Source organism: Poromitra crassiceps (assembly GCF_964638095.1).
Source record: "Poromitra crassiceps genome assembly, chromosome: 16".
Lineage (NCBI taxonomy): Eukaryota > Metazoa > Chordata > Actinopteri > Beryciformes > Melamphaidae > Poromitra > Poromitra crassiceps.
The window spans coordinates 39,085,482-39,106,147 of NC_139645.1; the positions used below are offsets into that span (position 1 = coordinate 39,085,482).

At 46.7% G+C, this 20,666-nt stretch overlaps 1 protein-coding gene across 3 annotated transcripts in view; it reads right to left on the reverse strand.

Moving 5' to 3' along the window:
• Positions 1-20,666, reverse strand: part of cd276 (CD276 molecule) — a 164,635-nt gene that overhangs the window by 103,888 nt on the left and 40,081 nt on the right. For all 3 annotated transcript variants that reach the window (XM_083653048.1, XM_083653049.1, XM_083653047.1), the window contains one exon: positions 742-1,092. In XM_083653048.1, coding sequence (XP_083509174.1) covers positions 742-1,092 — 351 coding nt within the window. The remainder of the gene's footprint in view (positions 1-741; positions 1,093-20,666) is intronic.

A 20,666-nucleotide genomic window follows, 5' to 3' on the forward strand; every position in this document is an offset into this window, starting at 1 on the left:
ACAATGTGACTTAGGCAAAAATAAAACGGCCTAAGTCACACGCTTGACATAAAATGCAAGTGTAAGTCAGGCCTAAGTCAGTTATGTATTACCTTTATTCAACTGCAAATCCCCAAAGGAAAACTCATAGGTAGGAGATAGGGGTGGGAATCACGGAGGTCCCACGATACGATATTATCACGATACTTAAGTCACAATATGATAATGATTGCGATTTTAAAAGATCAATACCTTGGCGTCCGTGCATTGGTACAATATTGCCAATTTGCCACGCAAACTATTGCGATACGATGCTGTATCGATCGCCACGCCCCCACCCCCCCCCTAGCTAAGTGTACAATCAACACATTCAAGTGCATATTATTTCAAAGCCAAAGTGTAAAGTGAAACTATTCATATATTAGATCATAATAAAGCAGGCGTTCATGCTCTAGAGTCTAGTTACTGTATCAGATATACAGTATGCACTGTTAGAAGAAGAGGAAACAAGAGTGAACTGAACTGACCCCACTCCTGGTGTGTGTGTGTGTGTGTGTGTGTGTGTGTGTGTGTGTGTGTGTGTGTGTGTGTGTGTGTGTGTGTGTGTGTGTGTGTGTGTGTGTGTGTGTGTGTGTGTGTGTGTGTGTGTGTGTGTGTGTGTGTGTGCGTGTGCGTGTGCGTGCGTCTTCATCAGCACATGTTTGTATTATGAGATATAAGCGCACGCCTTATGTTTGCCTCCATGTGTGTCCTGTGACTCACCGGCCACCTGCAGGAGAAGAGCGGCGCTGCTGTAGTTCTGCACCCGGACGAAGCAGGTGTAGCTGCCCTCGTCCGGTACCTCCACCCGGCGCAGCAGCAGCGAGGCGTCGCCCGCGAGCAGCCGGGCGGGGGACAGGCTGGTGCGGTTGGCGAAGTTGGGGGCCTGGTCGGCCAGCTGGTCGCCGCTCCCCCAGTAGCTGTGCACGCTGCGCTTGGTGTCCGTCAGCTGCCAGAACACGCTCAGGTCAGACAGGTCGAAGGGGGCGGGGCGGCTGAAGGAGCAGTTGAGCATGACGTCCCGACCGTGCAGCGCCACCACAGGCAGCTCGGGGACGTGCACCTCCATCGCAGCTATGTGAGAGGAGACAGGACACAATGGAGGTGAGCATAATAATATTATAATATATATATAATAATATAAAGGTTGAGAACTTTTTGAGACATTTTCTGGTTCTTATTGTGTTCGCTTATCTGGCAAACCTCACCCATTTGGCACGTAGCTAGTCTAAAATGAATCATAAACAGCAATTGGCAAATACTAGTAAAAACAGATTCACTGAATCACAGTGACAGAATGTATTCAGTTTGCTGTTGACACCTACTCAAATTTGAATGTCTTTGACAGATTAAAAAAAAATCAGTGCAGTATTTTGAAATGTAGGCTGTGATTGCAACAGGAGCATCCACGTTGCTTGTGCACCGTGGTAGCAGAGAGAAAAGTGGAGGAGGGATCTTCAGGTAAGCATGAGAACTTTGTGCTGTGCCTCCTAGCGATGGCTCTGTGTGTACTGAGACTCAACCAAGGAAGCAACAACATTGCTATAGTTTTAGTTCAACCCTTAACAAGACTAGGGCAAGCCTAGTTAAGCCAGACCCAGACTGCTGCCGCTGCAGCACCCGGAGGGGGGCGGCCAAGAAATGTCTCAGGGGCTTCAGGGTTCTTGCACCATTTTTAAAGTCGAATTTAATGCTTTTTAAGACTTTTTAAGACCTCAACAAATAGAATTTAAGACCCAATAAATGTCGAAACTCAAAAAACAATTTTAGAAAATAGACAACTTAATGACTGCTGCTCCAGACTGCCACAAATGTAGTGACTGAAATTGTGTATAGGCTGTCAACGCTGACTTGTTACTTCCCAACAGAGCTAAAGTACCGAACTCGGGAAGATTGGGAAGTTCCCAATCTGGTTAACCCATTGATACCTGATGCAGCATTTGCGTGTATATCCCTCATTTGTGTGTGTATCCCTTTAAGACGGTTCGCGGTCTTAAAGGGATACACACACAAATGCTGCAGGTATCAATGTACACATAATAAAGGCAAGTGTCCAGATTAGAATAAAGAGGGCGGAGTTAGATGGCTCAAAAGTGATAGAAAATGTATTCACAAGATTTTTTTTAAACATGATTGGGCGAGTCTACACAGTCGTAATTTTTCAGTGTGCCATATACTAGGAACTGATAAGAGAGAGAGGCCATTGGTTTGCAAAATGAGTGAATATGAATGATTGGGACATTTGCTATTTTGGTTTAATCTGCATGCTCTATTCAACTGTCACCTAAAAGCCTGTCAGCGATATTCACACCTTGCTGCTGTGTGAATTAATAAACAACATTAACTGGTCATGTCATCTCTGCAGAGGAGCTGACTGAATGTGAAAGGGGAATAATTCTAAACGGTCTTTCGTAGTTTCATTCATCAGACTTCTGCTGACAAACTAATACAATTACAGCAGGAGAAGCCCAGAGATGTCAAAACAGCAAAACCATAACCACTAAGTTAAGGTCCTTGCACACAGAGTCCGAATTGTTCGCTGCGTTTTTTTAATCCGTCATCCGGAAAAAAAACGTCACGCACAGATACCTTGCCCACTGAGTCCGATGCGTTAATTATCCAATATTCGTTGCGAAGATTCGCAACGAAAAGAAAACTACCGCGATCCTATTGATCCACAACTGGCAGTGTGTCTGTGTGGCTCTCTGTCTCTCTCCTCCCCCCCCCCCCCTTCCCCATACACACACACACACACACACACCGCGTCCCGCATTCCAAGCTGGTCTGCAATCACCCGGCACATTCTGTCTTTTAATTCCGAATCTCTGTATTCCTGCTTTGTCATAAAATGCTTTGTGCTGGGAGACGAACTGAATTAACTTCTCAGACGCCATTTTTCATTGTGAATAGCAACACTACGGCAGCTCTGAGTGGTCAAACACCTGTCAAAACGATTTCATGGATGCGGAAAAATGCAGAAAATCGAACCTCGTCCGAAAACTTAAATGACGGATGTAATTGTCGGACTCGGTGTGTCAATGATGATTGACACAAATGAGGTCGTATTTTTATTTTTTTCGTGCGTCAATTTCGGACGAAAAAACGGACTCTATGTGCAAGGACCTTTACTGTGGTGATCTGCAGCCACACGGGTGGTTTCCTGCATCATCACCTCTGCCTGCCACGGCCTCTCTGAGCCTCTCACCAGGGCCGGGGAGGAAAGCTAGTTGTTTGCCAGAGTTACTTCCTGTTGCATTTACAACTGATGATGGTGTTTGGATGAACACCCAAACGTCTTGTTTTATATCGTTTTTTAGTCCGGTATTTTTTTATTTTTTTTTGTAAATAAAGTTTTTATTTATTTACACACATAGACAGCATAAACATTATTTTTACTTTCACTTATACAATATTTCCTATTTCCAGGCCTGTAATAAATGAACATACTTGGTTCCGTGATATATTCACAGCAAAAAATAAATAAAATAATTAAAGCAATATAATATAATATAGCCACATCACAGCGTCCCAGCCGAAGAAGCGGTCCCATGCAATTTTGAAATCATCATTTCTATCATTGACTCTTGCCAACATGTGTTCATATGATACTATTTCTAACATGAATTCTACCCACTTTTTTAAATCTGGAGAGGATGTACTTTTCCATAATCTGAGAATCATTCTGGCAGCCCACGCCTACATTTATCACTGCAAAGTCGTACTTTGATATATTTGGCACTTCTGTTTGGTCCCCTAACAGGCATAACCTTGGTGACACAGGCACCTCCGAGCCCAACCATTTCCCTATGTATTCTATTACTTTTTCCCAAAACGGGTAAACCAGTTTGCACTCCCATATTTAGTCCAGTATTTTTAAAAATAAATTCTTTTTAAAACTTCTATGACCTGGATGTGTGAGAAATGAACTTGACACACTGCCAATATAGACAGCCCCATAATGTTACTTACACAGACACGGATGCTTTAAGTCTACTCTTACTTTTACTTAACGGTACTCAATGTTGACTCCCTGGTGTGTGCGTGCGTGTGTGTGTGTGTGTGTGTGTGTGCGTGTGTGTGTGTGCGTGCGTGTGTGTGCTGTGCACGTGCGTGCGTGTGTGCGTGCGCGTGTGTGTGTGTGCGTGTCTGTGCGTGCGTGTGTGTGTGCGTGTGTGTGTGTGTGCGTGCGTGCGTGCGTTCATTCTGGCTTAGTAGTCATCTGAAACAGTCCATAGTTCACCTAACTGTAGTATCCTCGGGAGTCAGCATTCTCCATTGATGCCTGTCTGCTCTGATACAACTCTGAGACACTCGTCAGCATCACAGCCGCTCCTCTGGAGCAACAGCCTCCACTCTACTTTCTACTCAGCTGTTGTCATGGTTCTCATCACTGTGCTGTTTTAGCCTCTGCACCCGCTGTTGAGCCACGTCTATCAGGCACAACAGCCAGCATCAATGTTCAGTACATCACTTTGATATGAAGTACATCTGACTACTGCAGAGGTACAATCACTGCTTTCTCTATTAACAACAAACAAGGTTAATATATGTCATGGTATATATAGATATAGATATAGATATAGATATAGATATATAATAGCTCAGCCTTGACTTAGCAATACCCATCCCTATATTAACGCACACATATATATCTATATCTATATATATATATCTATATATATAGATATAGATAGATAGATATAGATATGTGTGTGTGTGTGTGTGTGTGTGTGTGTGTGTGTGTGTGTGTGTGTGTTAATATAGGGATGGGTATTGCTAAGTCAAGGCAGAGCTATTTTCGTAGACCCACACAGCAAATCCTTGAAGGCATTTGTGTCCACATCACATCCCCACCCGCCTGCTCCTCTGTAGGAACACTGCCCCCTATTGCCTAACTTCACAAGTGCAAGCCAGTGGGGGAGAGCAGAGCACACAGAGAGGGCTCTGCATAATATCCATGCATGCACCGTTCTCAAGCGGGGTGTCGGGGTCGTGAGGTGATTTTGGGGATGAGCTGGGTTTTGAGGAGGACTGGGAAGAGGTGCTGAACAAAATGGTTGTGAGAGGATTTACAGAATGTGAAAAATGCTCCAAATATCCAATAAAAATGCATTGTGTCTTGTGAAAGAAATGTTTTAATTATTATAAAAGGGAGCATGTGGGCAATCTCTGTTCTCTCTCTGTTCTCTTGGTTTCAATTTTTGTTCCACTGATGATGTCATCAGTAAGATAAGTCAAGTCAAGTCAAGTCAACTTTATTTATATAGCACATTTACATACACACAAGTGCTTCACAGGCGGGGAGTAAAGTGCACAGATGTAAATAAGTAAAGTGCAAAAATACTAATTGAGAGCAACATAATACAAAGTGCATATATGATGACAATTAAAATCAAAAAGATAAAACAATAAGACAATAAAAACAATAAAACGATAAATGCCAGGGACCTAACGATGGCTAAGTAGGGGGGAAAGCCAGGGAAAACAGGTGGGTTTTTAAGAGCGATTTAAAAACCTCCAGGGTCTGGGCAGCACGAACGTGTAGGGGGAGACTGTTCCAGAGTTTTGGGGCAGCTGCCGCAAAGGCTCTGTCCCCCCTAGTTTTTAGTTTGGTTCTGGGCACCACCAGCAGCGATAGGTCGGCCGATCTAAGCTCTAAGATAAGATAAGATAATCCTCACTTGAGAAATTGTGCATTGTGACATCACTGATGATGTCATCAGTGACATAATCAGCATTGTGACATCACTGATGATGCCATCAGTGATGTCATAAGTCACTGATGATGTCATCCCTGATGTCATAAGACTGATGATGTCATCAGTGATGTCACAAGACTGATTTATGTAAACTTAAAGGGATACGCCACTTCTTCGGGAGTTCATATCCCCCCACATAACCAAGGTACACCATGCTTTTACCGTCACTGTCCGAGCAGTATACAGGGAGCTACAGTCGTGACGTTAGTAAGCATCACTTTAGAATGAAGGCTATGGTACAGCCGTTCAAAATCACCAAAAACACACAGCTAACACCACCAAAAAGCTCTTTGTGCTTCGGGTACTCACCACACCACGAGATGAAATATGAATATAGTTAGGTGAAATGTTATTTCCAGACAAAATCCCCACACTGAGTTTCTTGCCTGTAAAGAGCGCTTCTGCTGTATACAGCACATGCGCTGTATGCCGCGCATGCCTGCCATGTTTACAAAGTAATTCCGGCTATGTATTTACCTTAAAAAAGATCATTTCTCCGCATTTTGGATTAATATTTCATCTCGTGGCGAGTACCCGAAGCACAAAGAGCTTTTTGGCACTGTTCCATGTGTTTTTGGTGATTTTGAACAGCTGTACCATAGCCTCCATTCTAAGGCGATACTAACTTCACGACTGTAGCTCACTGTATAATGCTCGGACAGTGACGGTAAATCAGGGGCGGAACTACACTCTCAGTCCAGAGGGGGCGGACCATTCTCAGTGGGGCCTTCTGATAAAGTCATTTTAACTGTAAAATAGCTGATATTATCCCATAAACACAATCTGTCACTTATTGAGCCAAGTAATATATCCAAGAAAGCATAGAGTGAAGCCACTTGAGTTTACAGACAAGCTTATTCTGAAGAAGAAGAAAAAACAGGCTGCCAGTCCTGTTCAAATGTTCCAGCACCGAGGACAGCGCACGGCGCTCTATATGCATCGATTGGTGAAGGGTTCAGCACCACCATCGATGGACAGCGACAGGCTGTGACAGACAGCAGCCTGTCTGCCCCTGTCATACACTCACTCACTTAAGGGCAATAACATTTTGTGAGAACACACACACACACACACACACACACACGTGCGTGCCAATAGAGCAGGCGAGGCCACGCCTGTGTTTTTGAGTTCATTCTTCAGGTGTGAGGCTGTGTCAGGGGGGTCCTGAGTTGGTGTTAGGAGAAGAAAGCGTTAACGTTCTCCATGCTGACCTGGAGCCGACCAAACAACAAGCCTCTGTAAACACTAACGTTAACGTTCTCCATGTTGACCTGGAGCCGACCAAACAACAAGCCTCTGTAAACACTAACGTTAACGTTCTCCATGTTGACCTGGAGCCGACCAAACAACAAGCCTCTGTAAACACTAACGTTAACGTTCTCCATGTTGACCTGGAGCCGACCAAACAACAAGCCTCTGTAAACACTAACGTTAACGTTCTCCATGTTGACCTGGAGCCGACCAAACATCAAGCCTCTGTAAACACTAACGTTAACGTTCTCCATGTTGACCTGGAGCCGACCAAACAACAAGCCTCTGTAAACACTAACGTTAACGTTCTCCAGGCTGACCTGGAGCCGACCAAACAACAAGCCTCTGTAAACACTAACGTTAACGTTCTCCATGCCGACCTGGAGCCGACCAAACAACAAGCCTCTGTAAACACTAACGTTAACGTTCTCCAGGCTGACCTGGAGCCGACCAAACAACAAGCCTCTGTAAACACTAACGTTAACGTTCTCCATGTTGACCTGGAGCCGACCAAACAACAAGCCTCTGTAAACACTAACGTTAACGTTCTCCATGTTGACCTGGAGCCGACCAAACAACAAGCCTCTGTAAACACTAACGTTAACGTTCTCCATGTTGACCTGGAGCCGACCAAACAACAAGCCTCTGTAAACACTAACGTTAACGTTCTCCATGTTGACCTGGAGCCGACCAAACAACAAGCCTCTGTAAACACTAACGTTAACGTTCTCCATGCCGACCTGGAGCCGACCAAACAACAAGCCTCTGTAAACACTAACGTTAACGTTCTCCAGGCTGACCTGGAGCCGACCAAACAACAAGCCTCTGTAAACACTAACGTTAACGTTCTCCATGCTGACCTGGAGCCGACCAAACAACAAGCCTCTGTAAACACTAACGTTAACGTTCTCCAGGCTGACCTGGAGCCGACCAAACAACAAGCCTCTGTAAACACTAACGTTAACGTTCTCCATGTTGACCTGGAGCCGACCAAACAACAAGCCTCTGTAAACACTAACGTTAACGTTCTCCATGTTGACCTGGAGCCGACCAAACAACAAGCCTCTGTAAACACTAACGTTAACGTTCTCCATGTTGACCTGGAGCCGACCAAACAACAAGCCTCTGTAAACACTAACGTTAACGTTCTCCATGTTGACCTGGAGCCGACCAAACAACAAGCCTCTGTAAACACTAACGTTAACGTTCTCCATGTTGACCTGGAGCCGACCAAACATCAAGCCTCTGTAAACACTTACGTTAACGTTCTCCAGGCTGACCTGGAGCCGACCAAACAACAAGCCTCTGTAAACACTAACGTTAACGTTCTCCATGCCGACCTGGAGCCGACCAAACAACAAGCCTCTGTAAACACTAACGTTAACGTTCTCCAGGCTGACCTGGAGCCGACCAAACAACAAGCCTCTGTAAACACTAACGTTAACGTTCTCCATGCTGACCTGGAGCCGACCAAACAACAAGCCTCTGTAAACACTAACGTTAACGTTCTCCATGCCGACCTGGAGCCGCCAAACAACAAGCCTCTGTAAACACTAACGTTAACGTTCTCCATGTTGACCTGGAGCCGACCAAACAACAAGCCTCTGTAAACACTAACGTTAACGTTCTCCAGGCTGACCTGGAGCCGACCAAACAACAAGCCTCTGTAAACACTAACGTTAACGTTCTCCATGTTGACCTGGAGCCGCCAAACAACAAGCCTCTGTAAACTAGGGATGTCACGATACCAAAATTATGAGTTCGATACCGATACCTGCCTAAGTATCTCGATACCGATACTGAAACGATACCACGGCAAAAAACTAAAACATCAGGAAAAGTATTGGAATAAATAGAGGGGACAAAACATGGAACTTAAAACTTATTTTATTGATTTAACAAGGTAATGCACAGCCATGTAGTCATTTTACTACATGCTGGTAGTACTGCCACCACGTGTGGCGCTGAACATGCTAGAACTTTTATTATCTAGTGTAAAATTAACATAATCTCTCCTGTAAACATATTTTAAAGGAATGTCAACCGTTTAAACTTATAAATAATATAAATAAAATATATTTTCACACAGCTGCTACACTATTATATCTATTTGTTTTATCCAAAAAAAGTACTCTGTACTTGCAGCTCCTAAGCTTCATTAACATGAAGTGCCTGATTTATAGTTAATCTAGTAATATATATTATTTTCACACATAAATGTAGGCTATTGAAATGTAGGCTTATTATGTGGTGTATTCCCAGCCCCCCCCCCCCCCATACGTGTAGGCTAGGTGTTTTTTACAATGAATTCGTATATCATTAATAATTGGGATTATTGTAAATATTAGGATAGGTGAGATCAGATGACTGCTTACCATGTAAAAGCTTTAATAACAATGGCATTGAGGACCAGTGTTATTAAATATTGTACATGGTATGCAGTCATCTGATGTCCCCTCCCCTAAACGTTACATGTCATGACTTTCTCCTTGGCAGAGATCTGTGCTCCAGCACATTGCCTCGTGTTTCACTGTAAACGAGTAGGCTATTGTGACAAGCGAACTTTTTCAGTGAAACAAGTTCGCTTGTCACACAATACTCGTTGGACTTATTTGAGGGCATGTATGTTTATCGTTCACGTTCGCTAACCTGTCGGTCTTTAAACTCTTTGAACAGGTCGGGGTGCCTGTCGGCAAGATGTTTAGCCAGGTTCGATGTGTTTGATCCTTTCGCTTGCGTCACGTTGAAGCACCTTTTACACACTGGTTTGGATGTGTCCACGGGCTTGCCTTCGCTGTCGGCAACGTAAGCAAAATATTTCCATATTTCGCTTCGTGCATCTGCTTTTTCTACAAGCGTTGGTCGGCTTGCAAGACTAGAAGAAGCCGCTGCCATTTTCGCTGCGTCTGTCCTGTGTGTCGGGGTGCTGTAGTGAGGACTGAACGACTGTGGCCAGAGAGCGAGCAGAGAGGGAAGAGAGGAAAGTCGACACGCCCCCACATGAAGCAGGAGCTTTTTTTCACTTTTCACGAGTCACCATTGGTTCAAGGCAAGGCTGTGTTGCCTTCACGTGAGGTGGGAGACAGGCTCTCAACTGTAATGCCGCTGTGTCTCTCTCCTCCGCTAACAAACACCACGGTCGCACACTGACGCAACCCATGACATTTTTTTAAGTATCGGTACTAAATTAACGTGGTATAGTATCCTTTTTAACGGCAGGGAACCGCGGTACCATACTAATACCGGTATACCGTGCAACCCTACTGTAAACACTAACGTTAACGTTCAACATGTTGACCTGGAGCCGCCAAACAACAAGCCTCTGTAAACACTAACGTTAACGTTCTCCATGTTGACCTGGAGCCGACCAAACAACAAGCCTGTGTAAACACTAACGTTAACGTTCTCCATGCTGACCTGGAGCCGACCAAACAACAAGCCTGTGTAAACACTAACGTTAACGTTCTCCATGCTGACCTGGAGCCGACCAAACAACAAGCCTCTGTAAACACTAACGTTAACGTTCTCCATGTTGACCTGGAGCCGACCAAACAACAAGCCTCTGTAAACACTAACGTTAACGTTCTCCATGTTGACCTGGAGCCGACCAAACAACAAGCCTCTGTAAACACTAACGTTAACGTTCTCCATGTTGACCTGGAGCCGACCAAACATCAAGCCTCTGTAAACACTAACGTTAACGTTCTCCAGGCTGACCTGGAGCCGACCAAACAACAAGCCTCTGTAAACACTAACGTTAACGTTCTCCATGCCGACCTGGAGCCGACCAAACAACAAGCCTCTGTAAACACTAACGTTAACGTTCTCCAGGCTGACCTGGAGCCGACCAAACAACAAGCCTCTGTAAACACTAACGTTAACGTTCTCCATGCTGACCTGGAGCCGACCAAACAACAAGCCTCTGTAAACACTAACGTTAACGTTCTCCATGCCGACCTGGAGCCGCCAAACAACAAGCCTCTGTAAACACTAACGTTAACGTTCTCCATGTTGACCTGGAGCCGACCAAACAACAAGCCTCTGTAAACACTAACGTTAACGTTCTCCAGGCTGACCTGGAGCCGACCAAACAACAAGCCTCTGTAAACACTAACGTTAACGTTCTCCATGTTGACCTGGAGCCGCCAAACAACAAGCCTCTGTAAACACTAACGTTAACGTTCTCCATGTTGACCTGGAGCCGCCAAACAACAAGCCTCTGTAAACACTAACGTTAACGTTCTCCAGGCTGACCTGGAGCCGACCAAACAACAAGCCTCTGTAAACACTCACGTTAACGTTCTCCAGGCTGACCTGGAGCCGCCAAACAACAAGCCTCTGTAAACACTCACGTTAACGTTCTCCAGGCTGACCTGGAGCCGACCAAACAACAAGCCTCTGTAAACACTAACGTTAACGTTCTCCATGCCGACCTGGAGCCGACCAAACAACAAGCCTCTGTAAACACTAACGTTAACGTTCTCCATGCCGACCTGGAGCCGCCAAACAACAAGCCTCTGTAAACACTAACGTTAACGTTCTCCAGGCTGACCTGGAGCCGACCAAACAACAAGCCTCTGTAAACACTAACGTTAACGTTCTCCATGCTGACCTGGAGCCGACCAAACAACAAGCCTGTGTAAACACTAACGTTAACGTTCTCCATGCCGACCTGGAGCCGCCAAACAACAAGCCTCTGTAAACACTAACGTTAACGTTCTCCAGGCTGACCTGGAGCCGACCAAACAACAAGCCTCTGTAAACACTAACGTTAACGTTCTCCATGCTGACCTGGAGCCGACCAAACAACAAGCCTGTGTAAACACTAACGTTAACGTTCTCCAGGCCGACCTGGAGCCGACCAAACAACAAGCCTCTGTAAACACTAACGTTAACGTTCTCCATGCCGACCTGGAGCCGCCAAACAACAAGCCTCTGTAAACACTCACGTTAACGTTCTCCAGGCTGACCTGGAGCCGACCAAACAACAAGCCTCTGTAAACACTAACGTTAACGTTCTCCATGCTGACCTGGAGCCGACCAAACAACAAGCCTGTGTAAACACTAACGTTAACGTTCTCCAGGCCGACCTGGAGCCGACCAAACAACAAGCCTCTGTAAACCATAACGTTAACGTTCTCCATGCTGACCTGGAGCCGACCAAACAACAAGCCTCTGTAAACCATAAAGTTAACGTTCTCCATGCTGACCTGGAGCCGACCAAACAACAAGCCTCTGTAAACACTAACGTTAACGTTCTCCATGCTGACCTGGAGCCGACCAAACAACAAGCCTCTGTAAACACTAACGTTAACGTTCTCCATGTTGACCTGGAGCCGACCAAACAACAAGCCTCTGTAAACACTAACGTTAACGTTCTCCATGCTGACCTGGAGCCGACCAAACAACAAGCCTCTGTAAACACTAACGTTAACGTTCTCCATGCTGACCTGGAGCCGACCAAACAACAAGCCTCTGTAAACACTAACGTTAACGTTCTCCATGTTGACCTGGAGCCGACCAAACAACAAGCCTCTGTAAACACTAACGTTAACGTTCTCCATGCTGACCTGGAGCCGACCAAACAACAAGCCTCTGTAAACACTAACGTTAACGTTCTCCATGTTGACCTGGAGCCGACCAAACAACAAGCCTCTGTAAACACTAACGTTAACGTTCTCCATGCTGACCTGGAGCCGACCAAACAACAAGCCTGTGTAAACACTAACGTTAACGTTCTCCAGGCCGACCTGGAGCCGACCAAACAACAAGCCTCTGTAAACCATAACGTTAACGTTCTCCATGCTGACCTGGAGCCGACCAAACAACAAGCCTCTGTAAACCATAACGTTAACGTTCTCCATGCTGACCTGGAGCCGACCAAACAACAAGCCTCTGTAAACACTAACGTTAACGTTCTCCATGCTGACCTGGAGCCAACCAAACAACAAGCCTCTGTAAACACTAACGTTAACGTTCTCCATGTTGACCTGGAGCCGACCAAACAACAAGCCTCTGTAAACACTAACGTTAACGTTCTCCAGGCTGACCTGGAGCCGACCAAACAACAAGCCTCTGTAAACACTAACGTTAACATTCTCCATGCTGACCTGGAGCCGACCAAACAACAAGCCTCTGTAAACACTAACGTTAACGTTCTCCATGCTGACCTGGAGCCGACCAAACAACAAGCCTCTGTAAACACTAACGTTAACGTTCTCCATGCTGACCTGGAGCCGACCAAACAACAAGCCTCTGTAAACACTAACGTTAACGTTCTCCATGTTGACCTGGAGCCGACCAAACAACAAGCCTGTGTAAACACTAACGTTAACGTTCTCCAGGCTGACCTGGAGCCGACCAAACAACAAGCCTCTGTAAACACTAACGTTAACGTTCTCCATGTTGACCTGGAGCCGACCAAACAACAAGCCTGTGTAAACACTAACGTTAACGTTCTCCAGGCTGACCTGGAGCCGACCAAACAACAAGCCTCTGTAAACCATAACGTTAACGTTCTCCAGGCCGACCTGGAGCCGACCAAACAACAAGCCTCTGTAAACCATAACGTTAACGTTCTCCATGCTGATCTGGAGCCGACCAAACAACAAGCCTCTGTAAACCATAACGTTAACGTTCTCCATGCTGACCTGGAGCCGACCAAACAACAAGCCTCTGTAAACACTAACGTTAAGGTTCTCCATGCTGACCTGGAGCCAACCAAACAACAAGCCTCTGTAAACACTAACGTTAACGTTCTCCATGTTGACCTGGAGCCGACCAAACAACAAGCCTCTGTAAACACTAACGTTAACGTTCTCCATGCTGACCTGGAGCCGACCAAACAACAAGCCTGTGTAAACACTAACGTTAACGTTCTCCATGCTGACCTGGAGCCGACCAAACAACAAGCCTCTGTAAACACTAACGTTAACGTTCTCCATGTTGACCTGGAGCCGACCAAACAACAAGCCTCTGTAAACACTAACGTTAACGTTCTCCATGCTGACCTGGAGCCGACCAAACAACAAGCCTCTGGAAACACTAACGTTAACGTTCTCCATGTTGACCTGGAGCCGACCAAACAACAAGCCTGTGTAAACACTAACGTTAACGTTCTCCATGCTGACCTGGAGCCGACCAAACAACAAGCCTCTGTAAACACTAACGTTAACGTTCTCCATGTTGACCTGGAGCCGACCAAACAACAAGCCTCTGTAAACACTAACGTTAACGTTCTCCATGTTGACCTGGAGCCGACCAAACAACAAGCCTCTGTAAACACTAACGCTAACGTTCTCCATGCTGACCTGGAGCCGACCAAACAACAAGCCTCTGTAAACACTAACACTAACGTTCTCCATGTTGACCTGGAGCTGACCAAACAACAAGCCTCTGTAAACACTAACGTTAACGTTCTCCATGTTGACCTGGAGCCGACCAAACAACAAGCCTCTGTAAACACTAACGTTAACGTTCTCCATGCTGACCTGGAGCCGACCAAACAACAAGCCTCTGTAAACACTAACGTTAACGTTCTCCATGCTGACCTGGAGCCGACCAAACAACAAGCCTCTGTAAACACTAACGTTAACGTTCTCCATGTTGACCTGGAGCCGACCAAACAACAAGCCTCTGTAAACACTAACGTTAACGTTCTCCATGTTGACCTGGAGCCGACCAAACAACAAGCCTCTGTAAACACTAACGTTAACGTTCTCCATGCTGACCTGGAGCCGACCAAACAACAAGCCTCTGTAAACACTAACGTTAACGTTCTCCATGTTGACCTGGAGCCGACCAAACAACAAGCCTCTGTAAACACTAACGTTAACGTTCTCCATGCTGACCTGGAGCCGACCAAACAACAAGCCTCTGTAAACACTAACGTTAACGTTCTCCATGTTGACCTGGAGCCGACCAAACAACAAGCCTCTGTAAACACTAACGTTAACGTTCTCCATGCTGACCTGGAGCCGACCAAACAACAAGCCTCTGTAAACACTAACGTTAACGTTCTCCATGCTGACCTGGAGCCGACCAAACAACAAGCCTCTGTAAACACTAACGTTAACGTTCTCCATGTTGACCTGGAGCTGACCAAACAACAAGCCTCTGTAAACACTAACGTTAACGTTCTCCATGCTGACCTGGAGCCGACCAAACAACAAGCCTGTGTAAATAGCAGCCTCCACAGAGCCACTGTCTGCCTGCCAGTGAGTGGCAACAAGTCTCCGCCCCCCTGTGGAGAAAATGCCCCGCGCTTTACTGTGATTACAAAAGCTCTTCTGGTGCCGGGGGGGTTTTCTATCGCCCCCTACTGTGCCCACACAGACGCAGCGGGGCGGAGTTATCAGGACCAGGCGGCCATTGTGCTGCCATCAGTGGGGATAAAGCACGCACGTCTCCGCACTGTGTATTTTCACTGTCTTCAGAAGTGGCCCAGCCCAGCCCAGCCCAGCAGTAATGAATAGGTAGCTGGCCATTTGTGTAGGAGCGGAGTGTCAGTGACAGGAGGAGGAGAGAGAGAGAGAGAGAGAGAGGAGAGAGAGGAGAGAGAGAGAGGAGAGAGAGAGAGGAGAGAGAGTGTCAGTGACAGGAGGAGGAGAGAGAGAGAGAGGTAGAGAGAGAGAGAGGAGAGAGAGAGAGGAGAGAGAGTGTCAGTGACAGGAGGAGGAGAGAGAGAGAGGTAGAGAGAGGAGAGAGAGTGTCAGTGACAGGAGGAGGAGAGAGAGAGGAGAGAGAGCGAGAGAGAGAGGAGTGTCAGTGACAGGAGGAGAGAGAGAGGAGAGAGAGTGTCAGTGACAGGAGGAGGAGAGAGAGAGAGAGGTAGAGAGAGGAGAGAGATAGAGGAGAGAGTGTCACTAGCTGTGTTTCCATTACAGTTTTTCGCAAAATAATTGCGATATTTCTACAACTTCGACAATGTACAATTGCGACTTGTAGGCGTTTCCATTGAAGTTGAGTTTTGGTCTGACGGAGCGCACACCTGAACGCAATTCCCATTAGCCTACCAGCAGCTGCCTGCCACAGTGGATCTGCCCCATATCCCGTCCCCTGCATGCTCAAATCCAACCAATGGTCAATGCAAATCACAACATGAAGTTACAACGCATATAAACGAGCCTGATTATCAATTCAAAATAAAATGAGTCGCAAAATGTTGCTGGCTGCGGTGAATGCAGTGAGCGCGACAGGCAGAGGAAAAAAGCCTAATAGCCTACAACTGGTCCGATTTAGAGATGGAGGGGGGAAAAGGCTGATTTGGTCAATAATCACAATGTTGTGTAGCTATTATAATTATAACACTGCACCTGAAACGTGTGTAATGTATTACTCACAGTCACTGTATTCACTTCAGTCAGGAGCACGCACCGCACCGGTGTGTGCTTGCTTTTCATCCCCTCGCGCTGTGCCAAATGCGCGCAGGCAGCCTGTCACCATGGACCGATTTCTGCCATTAAACATTATCTATTTTATATATATTTTGCATAACACTCGTCTTTCTGCTAGCGTTGCTTCAAAGTTTTCCATTGCTGCGGAGGTTTTGCCACAGCTTATCGAACCGTTTCTTCCTCATTTTTCGCTGCTTTTCCAAAGCAGAATGGGTCACATGACGTGCTAATGCGAAAAAACTGTTTCCATTACACTTTTGCGATAAACTGCTATATCGACACGTCTGAAAAACCACCTCATGAGAGCGCAAAAACGTTTTGCGATATTTGGGAGGTTTTTCGAAATTTACATGTTTCCATTACCCAATTTCTATTGCGATATTTAGATTTTGCGCATTTGTGAGGGTAATGGAAACACGACTAGTGACAGGAGGAGGAGAGAGAGAGAGAGGTAGAGAGAGAGAGAGAGAGAGGGAGTGTCAGTGACAGGAGGAGGAGAGAGAGGGAGAGAGAGGGAGAGAGAGAGAGAGGGAGTGTCAGTGACAGGAGGAGGAGAGAGAGAGCAATTAAATCAGTCCCCGAGCAGCCGGGGATGACTCACACCACTGAGTTCAAGCAGGAAGGAAGACGGGAGCGAGAGACAGAGAGAGAGAGCGAGGGAGAGAGAGAGAGAGAGAGAGAGGGAGAGACAGAGAGAGAGAGCGAGGGAGAGAGGGAGGTAGAGAGATAGAGAGAGGGAGGTAGAGAGATGGAGAGAGAGACAGAGAGAGGGAGGTAGAGCGAGGTAGAGAGAGGGTAGCATTGAGCTCACACTTGAAGATAATATCAGGAAACAAGTGGTGGAGGGAGGGGTGTGAAGGTGGAGCCTCATACACTAATCCCTTAACACAGACCAAAGCCATGTCAGAGAGAGATACTCCCTTTTCTCTTTCTATAGCTCTCTCTCTCCTCTCTCTCCCTCCCTCCCTCTCTCTCTCTCTCCCTCCCTCCCTCTCTCTCCCCCTCCCTCTCCCCCCCCCTCTCTCTCTCTCCCTCTCTCTCCCTCTCTCTCTAGCACCAGCACCAGCTCCAGGCCCTGGGAAGCAGCAGCAGCACTATATAGAACCTTGTGTTAACACACTGACCCGTGCTCAGAAAGAGAGAACGCGCAGAGAGCGTTTTGCGTCACCTCGTAGCGGGGAAGTGATGGGAGAGGAGGAGGAGGAGGAGCAGGAGGAGGAGGAGGAGCAGGAGGAGGAGGAGGAGGAGACGGAGAAGGAGGAGGAGGAGGAGGAGATGCTTGTACCGGGCTGACGTCACGGAAAACACGGAGCACATCTGATGGCGTGTTCCAGGTGAAATCCCGCGAGCCGGGGCGGAATCGCTGCATGCATGCTTTTAGCCCCGCCTCCGTTTGTTTTTCCGATCCGCCGCGATGTTTAGAACAACTGGCATGTTGTGAACAGGAGCCGAGCGTTAGATCAGAACCTCTTCCTGCCTGGACTCTCTGCATGAGGAGAGAGAGAGAAGACAACTCTCCACAGACACTTAAAGATGACACAAGCTGGGGGCGGGGCTCTAGTCAGGCCCTCGGTGTCTCCAAGGGGGCTCTGGGAATTGGGGTGGAGGGTGGGGGGGGGGGGAGTCTCCCTCTCTCTCCCGATAAAGAGACACTTAGAATTGCAGAGAGACTAAGCTGTAGTAGGGGATTTACACACGGCACTTTGCGTTTATGGGCGTCGGCTCTGTTTGAGTGCTTGCGAGACGGAGCCGGGCACTTTCACAGCCCACATGAAATCAACTCATTATGGCCGTCGCCAGCGCGCTGGCAGCGCACCCTGCTGGCCGGGCGGAGTCGTGCACGGGCCAGGCTAGCAAAGGGCCATCCAGCAACAACATGCACGTTTCACTTTCTCTATTGTGCTTTCAGGACCTCCTCATCCTGCCTTTAGCATCCTTCCATCGTCGGGTCTGCCAGGCTGGAGTCGCCCGCCGTTTGTCAGGCTGATTCTAGCCAGGCATGTGAGACAGACAGAGAGACAGTGTGTGAGACAGACAGAGAGACAGTGTGTGAGACAGAGAGAGAGACAGTGTGAGACAGAGAGACAGTGTGAGACAGACAGAGAGACAGTGTGTGAGACAGACAGATAGACAATGTGTGAGACAGAGAGAGAGACAGTGTGTGAGACAGAGAGAGAGACAGTGTGAGACAGACAGAGAGACAGTGTGTGAGACAGACAGATAGACAATGTGAGACAGACAGAGAGACAGTGTGTGAGACAGAGAGAGAGACAGTGTGAGACAGAGAGAGAGACAGTGTGAGACAGACAGAGAGACAATGTGAGACAGACAGAGAGACAGTGTGTGAGACAGAGAGACAGTGTGGTAGGTCCTAGGAGCACAGGCAGTCTGGGCGCTGACAGGGTGACACGCATCACATGGCTGTTGCTAAAGAAATGCCTGAGCAACACTAGAGGTAGTCTCTGAGCAACACTAGAGGTAGTCTCTGAGCAACACTAGAGGTAGTCTCTGAGCAACACTAGAGGTAGTCTCTGAGCAACACTAGAGGTAGTCTCTGAGCAACACTAGAGGTAGTCTCTGAGCAACACTAGAGGTAGTCTCTGAGCAACACTAGAGGTAGTCTCAACACCACCAGGCCCATGAGAGTTCTTACGCTGATGATACACTGTGTTACTGCATGCTGTAGATCTCTCTGGGTCTGGGTCACTGCTCGCTCCAAACTGATGTCAGAATCCTGGCCAGTGATTGGTTGCCCCATAATCCTAAGGGCCACCAATCAATCAGTAACAACTGTAGCGATCAGGCGCACCCAGCCAACCTGACTCTGTTGACTTTTGAAAATGAACCACTCTCTCATTGGTGCTACGACCTGTCATTCAATCCCCCCCCCCCCCCCCAGCAGCAGGAAGTGGCACAGACTCTATGATGTAGTCTGCAGAGTGCAGCGCTTCAACATCATGTTTGAGTCTGGGGACGCGGGTAGTGTCAACGTCAACAAGGACCGCGGAAGTGTTGGCGCGGACATCTGCTCTGCACCTATAATTAGTCGCCAGACTGATAGACGATTGGTTCCCAGATTGATAAAGTCCTAACAATATCCCACCCTACACACACACACACACACACACACACACACCAGTGGCAAGAAAAAATTTAGTTTTTTTGGACGTTTGGATGATTTTTAGCCATATTTAGAGGAATATCTAATTTTAAATTAACATTAGGATTATACTGTAGGGATGTCATTATTCAGTGTTTTCTCCTTTTCTCACTCACTTGGTGACCTGCTCTCCCTTTAGGTCATTTTATAATTACACTACAACAGACAGAAACACTGAACTTATTATTATTATTATTATTATTATTATTATCACTTTGAAACACAGTGCAAAACTTGTCATCTCAACACAAAAATAAAATAACAATAACCGTATACGATTATAGCAGCAGCCAATGACAACACATTCAAGCCATCCTAAAGTGCGAGAGTGAGTGCAGTACAGAGTCCGGGTCTGTCTGTCTCTCAGGTGTAATAATCCCACAACGATCACGGCTTTAACAAGCATCACAGGCTGTGTAAACAGTGTAAAGTGGGCTCTAAGCGTCAGGGGCAGTTGCCCCCTCAGATTTTGAAAAAAAAAAAAAACATTTTTAGGGGGACCAAATTTTAATGGGGACAAAATGTCCTTATGTCCCCTTGCTTCCGGCGCCCGTGACACACACAGCATCTCATACAGACAAACACACACATACATCATCTCATACAGACAAACACACACACACACACCATCTCATACAGACAAACACACACACACACATCATCTCATACAGACAAACACACACACACACATCATCAGTGGCGTGCCTGACCAAGTTGGTGCCCTAGGCAAGATTTTTGCTGGTGCCCCCCCCCCCCCCCAAAGAAAATATAATAAAAATGATATCGCAGCTAATTCCACCACTGCAGTGCAGGCTCAGAATCGCCCTTCCCCAGTGGCGCTGTAAGTACTTTTAGGTAGGGGGTGCTGTAAGGAAGGGACTCTCGGTGCTGCCCGCAAGGGCAGCGCCGAAGAAAATTTGACGTTTTTTGGACTTTCATCCATATTTAGAAGAATATTTAATTTTAAATTAACATTAGGATTATACTGTTGTGATGTCATTATTCAGTATCTTCTCATTTTCTCACTCACTTTCATGTAAGCACCTGCTCTCCCTTTAGTCGTTTTACACTACAACAGACAGC